General features: G+C 47.0%; 1 protein-coding gene across 2 annotated transcripts in view; it reads right to left on the bottom strand.

Moving 5' to 3' along the window:
* Window positions 1–2,003: 2,003 nt before the first annotated feature.
* LOC130195166 (homeodomain-interacting protein kinase 3-like) overlaps window positions 2,004–7,736 on the bottom strand; it is a 28,185-nt gene continuing 22,452 nt past the window's right edge. For both annotated transcript variants that reach the window (XM_056416514.1, XM_056416515.1), the window contains exons 17-18: window positions 6,899–7,050; window positions 2,004–6,414 (exon numbers count right to left, since the gene is read on the bottom strand). In XM_056416514.1, the coding sequence (XP_056272489.1) occupies window positions 5,875–6,414; window positions 6,899–7,050 (692 nt within the window). In that variant the 3' untranslated portion in view covers window positions 2,004–5,874. The remainder of the gene's footprint in view (window positions 6,415–6,898; window positions 7,051–7,736) is intronic.

Below are 7,736 nucleotides of genomic sequence, written 5' to 3'. Positions count from 1 at the left end.
CAGCCTGTTGCCATTATTCTGGAGGGAATGTGTCTGTTTTTCAGAACTTCTTCGTTGCGTTTTCGATGCCAGTTCGGTCTCCTTCTGCTGCTCTGCTCTGCAAACAGGGTTAGCTTCATGCTGTTAGCGAGTTAGCTTCATGCTCTTAGCTAGATAACTGCGGCAAGATTCGTGCTTTACACTTGTCTGGAGCTCTTTAGATCCCTCACCCCATTGTAGTCCAGAGAGTTTTAGTCCCAGGACTTTGGAACGACAGACAGGGGAAACTAAACAGCGCATTACTCACTGAGCCTCCAGCTAACCAGCTCCGGTTAGCAACCTGCTCCTGTAGCTCCGTGGAGCTCTCTGGGCTGAGGGAACGATAAAGGTCTCTGATTGGCCGAATAGTCCAGTCACGTGAAATAAGAAACGATGTGATTGACCAGGGCGCACATTTTTGCGCCTCAAGATTCACGTTTCATCCGCCACGACCGTGAAATGTTTGCTCGCTGCCGCACACACACGTTGGGCTGGCACCCGTAAAATGGGGAGGGGCTTCTCTCCGTGACGATATATTATTTATGTCACATTTAACTTAAGTGGTTTTTGACAGGGGCTTACGGTCTCCCACACACATTTAGCGCGTCAACACGGTATATTTACTATTTAAATTCAAGATTCAAGAGATTCATTTGTTTACACACACACATGTGAAAGTGATGGCAATGTGTGCAAGCAAATGCAAAAAGGCAAGCAGTACACACAATGTACAAAAAAAAACACACACTAAACAACAGTAAGTGTGTGTGTGTGTGTGTGTGTGTGTGTGTGTGTGTGTGTGGGCAGGTGTGTGTGGGTCTATGTGGGGGTCCTGGTGAGGTGGGTTTCAATCAATCTGATGGCCTGAAGAAAGACTCGTCTCTCTCTCTCTGTCTCTTCAAGCGTGCGGAGGCGCGCCTGCCTGACGCAGCCAGCAAACACAGTCTGTTGTTGGGGTGGTGAGGATCCTTCATGATCCTGCCGGCTCTGGTTCTGCACCTCCTGGTGTACAAGATTTGGTATATGTTTTTTGACAGTATATATTACATTTTTTTCTTCTTCTTTTAGCGCCCTCTATGGACCGCCACTGGACATCACCCGTAGGCTCACGGCTCGGTCACTCCGTCTTAATAACTGCCGCTTCCAGCGCTACTAGAGCAGCGGCAGCCAGTTCGATTTACCAACGACGGAGCATCTCAACTACTTGGCTTTTGCATCTCGGCGTTGGGCGAAGTTGAGAATTTTCGCACCGCGCAATTTGCGTCCATCACAACCAATCGCGTATGTACGTTGACCTTTCATGGGATCACGCGAAAAATTCGCTATGCTTTTGTTGTGAACTCAGCTTTAGTGCTTTTTCAGAGCGAGTTGGAGTCAATTAGCTCGACCCAGTCTGATGAGGCACAGCTCAGCTCTGCCTCGTTTTAACAGGACATGTGCTGTTAGCTATTTTGATTATAAAAATTGGAATAAGATTTTATTCATAGCATAGATCAGGAGACAAATATTTAATTTGATCAGGTTTTATACTTCAGGTAATTTCATCTCTACACCCGTTGCCATAGAGTCCAGGACCAAGAGTTGGTGAGCCACCGCGGTGGATGGTTGTGTGGAGGACTTCGGCGTGTTAAACTTCACGTGTGGAAAAGGGGTTTTGTCCATTTTGTTTCTAATTAAAGTGATTTCTCTGATCGGAGGAGAGCTACTTTAGCCGTTAGCAGCTGGTAGGGGTCCGGCGGCAACCTGCGGTTCAAATGAAGCTGATGCGGAAGTGTCTCAAACTGGCATTCTCTGACCAGCAGGGGGCGTCAGCTGGAAATTAAGAATTCAGATTATATAGAAGTCTTTCGATTCATCCCTCAGTAAACATTACAAACATGACTTTATGGTCTCAATCTCTGGTTACAAATCTTCTTCAATACAGATCGATTACAGAAGCGTTTAATACCTGCGACACAACATGTATTCCAATAAAGAACACAGACTGAAGCAAAAGATCTTTTTTTTTATTTTTCAAAGTGAATCTTGACATAGTACACCATCAATTCATAATTTGACACTCACCAAAAAGAGTCACCAAGAAGGAACCCGCTTTTTGTGACAAGGTACATAAGGCTTGGTCACATTGAAACTCACTGAGAACTAGAAAGGGGGGGGGGGGGGGGGGACTACCGCAATCTGGTAAGACACACACATTATCACATCCAAAACAATAATCATTTCCCCAGTCCTCATATTGTTGTATATTGCACAGTGCAGTTTGCTACATGTCAAACTAGTGTAGCATTAAGAATACCAACACAAAAAATGTAAATTAAAAAAAATATCATAAAAGCCACAGATCTACACATACTAAGAACAGTAACAGTTTTCAATTTATGAATCGTGTCTACATATTTCTGTTCTGAATACAATAACCGTCAACCAGATGATTAGATCGGTGCAGTACAAAATCCTAAAAACGTGTCTTAGGAGTCGACATGCTGCACAAGTCATTCAACCCAGCACCCAGATCGGCTCAGACCCACCGCCTGCTCAACGGGTACTTGTGTCCTCCTCGTTTGTTTAAAAAAAAAAATCTGAAATATTTCCTTGTTCATCCCCTCCTCCAAAAACATGTTTTAGAAGTAACTTTTTAACGAGTCCTACGGCCTGAGTTGTTATTTAGGGCTGCTTGGCTCCATGTGCTGGTTAAGATTCCAGATCCCTGGGAGGGGGGGGGGGGGGATTAATCTGTCATAATGCAAGAGGGGGGAGGGGGGGGGTCTCATCATCACAGGTACTGAGCCGACAGACTAGAGCCATCTCGGGGAATCAACGAGAGGCCGCACACCACATGGTTAAAATAACATTTAGAGGAAAAACAAAACACCAACAAAAATGAAAACATTTTCCTTGAAGATACATATATTACTGTGCCGTGACACACACACACAAACACACACACACACACACACAAACACCATCAGTAATAATTCTAGGCGGTTCTGCGCCGTCTCGTCAAAACAGTAGCATATTCAGACGGGCACACAACACTCGTCCTCCGTTGCTTTAGCGATACAGCTAAACCATTATAATTAATAATAACATCAAGTAGCGCCATGACACACACACACATACACACACACACTAGCATTTCTCCAGAAGCTTCTCTAGTTTAGTTATTTTACAACGCCATCTTTGCGCATGGTTTTTGACTGACATTCTCTTGTTATTACTTAACCAATAATTCATCTACACTGGAGCACTGGTTTTGTAGCACAACAGCAGTTTGTCAGACATCTGAGCAAACGTTGTTGTGTTGTTGTGTTGTTTGTTTGTTTGTTTCGGTGGCGGCCGTAGAGGGAAACTTTAGACCTAAACTTTGAGTGTGATTGACGGATAAAGCCTTTTGAAGGGACACACAATGACATTGACTCGTGGTCATAGCTGCATACAGGAGACCGTCAACGTCCTAATCCCAACATGACGATGATGACGATGAGACAAACAGCGGTGCAGCCGTCACAAAAACAAAGTAACTCGTTTGCAAACAAAAAACGTGTCGAGTTCCACCAGAACATTCATGAGGATAAAGCTTTTGCATGTGTGAGTCTTCAGGCCCGACCCGGTGTGTGTGTGTCAGAACTGCACCGAGCTCTCAGTGAGCGCAAGAGAACATTCCCTGACTTGTGCTTTCTTAGGATTCTGTAAAAAAAAAAATTAGAAATGAAATAAAATACCTTGTTTCCAGACCCATTCTTAAAGTGTAACAAACAAACAACTTTGGGTTTTTTCTTTTTCGTGATGTGAAAAATAGGAGCTGATCCCCCTCCGGAGGACCGAGACCACCCGGAAAGGCACGAGTCGTACAGTACGGAGAGCTGCAATGCAGTCGGGAGAACAGCGGTAACACAGGATCTCACGGCATACGCTTGAAATACTGACACTAAATGCACGGGAACACACACACACACAACTAAAAAGGCAACGGAATTAAAAAATAATAAAGAGGAAAAACTTCCAGAGTACAGCAGTTTACACTTCAAAAACACAGCCGATATACAGAGGCACTCGCATATAGGCATAGCATTCAATATATACTATGTAAGAAAAAACAACAAAAATACACACACACACTTCTATTGTATCTGGAGCTACAATAGAGAGCAGACGCAGGCTAGAATGAGATTGCGCCTCTAAGTTCACAGCTACGAAGTGGCAGATAATCAGTACATAGCAGCTTATTATTATCTATACATTCCAAATACAATTTGCCAAAAAGAAATGACAAAAACCTCAACCTCTCACTCTTTTTTTTCTGTCTTCTTTTTCCTTGTTAAATAGAGATCTCACAATACATATATTCAAAAGTCGATAACTGCAACAGTCGAGGCTGCAGGCGGCAGCTCCGCGAGCCTCGGAAATGATTAACGAACTGTCTTTGGTGCCGATTTGAGGAAAAAGAAATGCTAATGTTTTGTTTTTTTTTAAACCAGCAGATGCGACGGGTAAAGACGCAGCTCTACGACACACTGGAAATCATAAAACGCACACACTCGCACACACATGAAAAAACAACAACGAGGCTATGCATCCACCCTGAAGGAATGTATCAAAACGGACTTCAATACATGGACAGAAAGGTTCGTTTCCACGGATATTTAAAACTATTACACCGTAACACCTCGGAAAAACACTCAAAAGCCCGGCGATGATACTGTAAGTTGATGGGTTATCTCAAACACTGAGAAGCATTTAAAACTGAAAACACACACACACAATAAAACGTCTGCGTTTACTTCAACGAAAAACTAAAAATGCATCGACGCCTAAGTCTAAATGTCAAAATGCCAAAAAGATATGTTAAAATACACGGCAACCCAGAGGCCAATCTAGATTGTATTGCAGTTACAGTAAACAGTGACAATACTGTTGTGAATTAAGTACTATAGTGAATAGAAATCTATTATCAAAATATCAAATCACTCTTTATGTACATAAAAAGCTCATTTCAGTCAAAGCCCTAAATGTGCCACCGCTAGCTAACGTAGATCCGTCCTCTGAGTTTCGGGAGCAAACCGACATCCAACATTTGCCAATATTAATAATACATGACCGCAAGCGTTAGTCGTCCAATGAGCGTCCAGAGTTAAGTGCTGCAAGCTCATTTTAATTAAATTATTTTTTGTATGTACAATCTATAATCAGCTCCTGAAGTAGCGTCAGAGACTCGTGTTCTTAAGGCACGAGGGCGGCGGCGGCGTTGCATCCTGGTTACTACGCACTACGATGGCTTCGACACACACAGATCAGACCGGCGAGCGCATGCTACAAGGCAACAAAGATATAGGGGGGAGGGGCCGGGGGCTTGAGCGCCGCCCCCCCCTCCCCCAACAGCAACAACCAACGATTTCCCCGCCCTCTGATTAGGTTAGAATCTCCGAGCGCGACCCGTCGAGCACGCGCTGGACCAAACATGTCTTCTTCGGCTTCACTTTGCAAAGTCATCCGCTCTCGCGGCGCCCTCTCCAAAGAAATATATAGTTCCGTCGTCTTGAATCAATCGCCGTTTTCTCCGCGCATGATATTTTTGCAGGAAGTCTCTCAGTTGCTCCGGCAATCTGAATTCATTTGTCCTCGACAACGCCATAAAACATTAACTCACATTTCTTCTTCTTTTTCAATCCCCTTCGATACATCTCTCTCTCGTCGCAACCGCGTTTACCCTCCTCTTCCTCCACCTCCGTCATCATCCTCAAAAGTGTCCGTTTTGCACCCTGCCGCCGGCTCCGCCTGCCCAGGCCGCAGCGCCCCCGGTCCATTTCCCGCTGCCCCTCCTCACCGGAAGGTACCGCTGCGGCCCCGCCCGGCTCCTCAGATGTAGGAGAACTGCGGGTGGTGGCTGAGCTTGGTGGGGCTCAGGGGGAAGCCGGTGTAGGCGGCCGGGGAGGCCATGTAAGGGTGAGGGGGCGGGAAGGGCGGCTTGAACTGGTGGGGGTGGCCGTAGCCGGGCTGGTGGTGCGGGTGGACGGTTGTGGAGGGGAGGAGCCTGTGTGGGAGCGGAGCCTGGTGGCCCAGGTGGTGGTGGTGGGCACTGATGCCCACGGTCACCTGGTGCACGATGGCGCCTCCCTGGGGATGGGAGAGGCCGTAGCTGTGCTGCAGGAGATTTGGGAGAGGCGGGTGGGAGGGGAGGATGGGGTGCGGGTGGTGAGCGCCGAGCGGCCCCCCGGGGGGGTACTGGAGCAGGCCGTGCGGGGGCAGGGCGTGCGGCACGGCCGAGGTGTGCGTGGGGCTGCTGTGCGGCAGGTGGGTGAAGGTGTGGACCGTGGGGGGGATGTAGGCGTGCGGCCGCAGAGGCCCATAGTTGCCGTTCCACTCTTTGCCACTGTGGGTCGAACCGTACATCTGCACCTGAGAGCGAGAGAGAGAGCGAGAGAGAGAGCGAGAGAGAAGGGGGCCGGGGGGCTCAGTGACCATCCGATAAACAGGGTTCTACGCAGACTTGTTGTTTGGAAAACTTTTTTTTGCTTTCTCGCTGAGTCAGGTGAGAAGTGGGCTACCGCGCTCGGGTCTAGCCGTTAAGTACGACGCGTGAGCCAGCGACCGGCCCGCTAGTGTACGCTCAGGGGTCAGAACATTCAGAACTACGGAGGGGTCAAATGCAGAGAAGAATTCCACCACAGGGACAAATAAAAGTAGGTGTACATTCTTTATTTTCTTTTTTTCAACTCCTGCTGTGTGCTGCGATAGTACACAAGTACTCAAGCGTTCTGCAGCGCTTACCCCGATCTATAAGTCTCAAAACTCCCACAATTCTATTAATATTCACCGAGAGTTTTTTGAAGTGTTCATCTCCAGTTAAATGCTTCATAAAGAGAGCAAGAACTTGACCGACCTGTCCAAAGCCCAGAGGATGCTGCTGCTGCTGCCCTGGAACTTGCTGCTGGGCGAGGAGCGGGGCAGCAGGAAGGAGGGGGAAGGAGGAGGCGGCGCTCTGTTGTCCGATGAGGCTGCAGCGCCCTTTGGACCGGGACCAGGACTCTGAGACTGGGACAGAGGGAGAAGGCAGAATTGAGTGAGCAGATCTGACAAACACACAAACATTTTTAATATATATATATATAATTAATTATTTTTATACTTTTTAATAAATAAACTGCAAAAAAACTACAGATGTTCAGTCCACAAGGCCTGACGACTGCAGGTGAAGACGACCGAAACAAATTACAAAGACTTCAAACAACAAACCAGAGTGCATGCCAGGAAGAGATGGGATGACAGCAGGGGGACACAGAGGGGATCGGCACTGACGCCACCCGAGGAGCAAAGTTGCTCCTCGGACTCTGATCTGCATCAGTTTAAAACTCACTCCACCATTAAAAAAGAAAAAAAAGAAATAGGTGGAGTGAGTTTTAAAGGAGGCGGAGAACAAAAAAGGTGACACTGATCTCTGATCAGTACCCGCGGGAAACTTTTGCTGCACGGCAAGAAGCGGCAAAGAAAGTGTCAACACCACGTCGTATGCATCCACCTTTCCCTCCGAAGAAGACTCTAGAAACTATGCGTTTGCTGCAGTAAACCTCCCCTCTTCTGCTGTTGTGGAGGGATTCGTTTTAGACACTTAACCCTGCAGTTAAGATGTTGGTTTGAAGGGTTGGTGAGTCACTGGAGGGGTTAACAGGTTAAAGCCAAAGTGACTGCTCAACGAGCCGGTTCACTGAAGCGAACACAAA

Source organism: Pseudoliparis swirei, chromosome 6 (genome assembly GCF_029220125.1).
Source record: "Pseudoliparis swirei isolate HS2019 ecotype Mariana Trench chromosome 6, NWPU_hadal_v1, whole genome shotgun sequence".
Lineage (NCBI taxonomy): Eukaryota > Metazoa > Chordata > Actinopteri > Perciformes > Liparidae > Pseudoliparis > Pseudoliparis swirei.
Note: the sequence above shows the minus strand (reverse complement) of the source record. Positions and strands in the feature narration are given on the sequence as shown.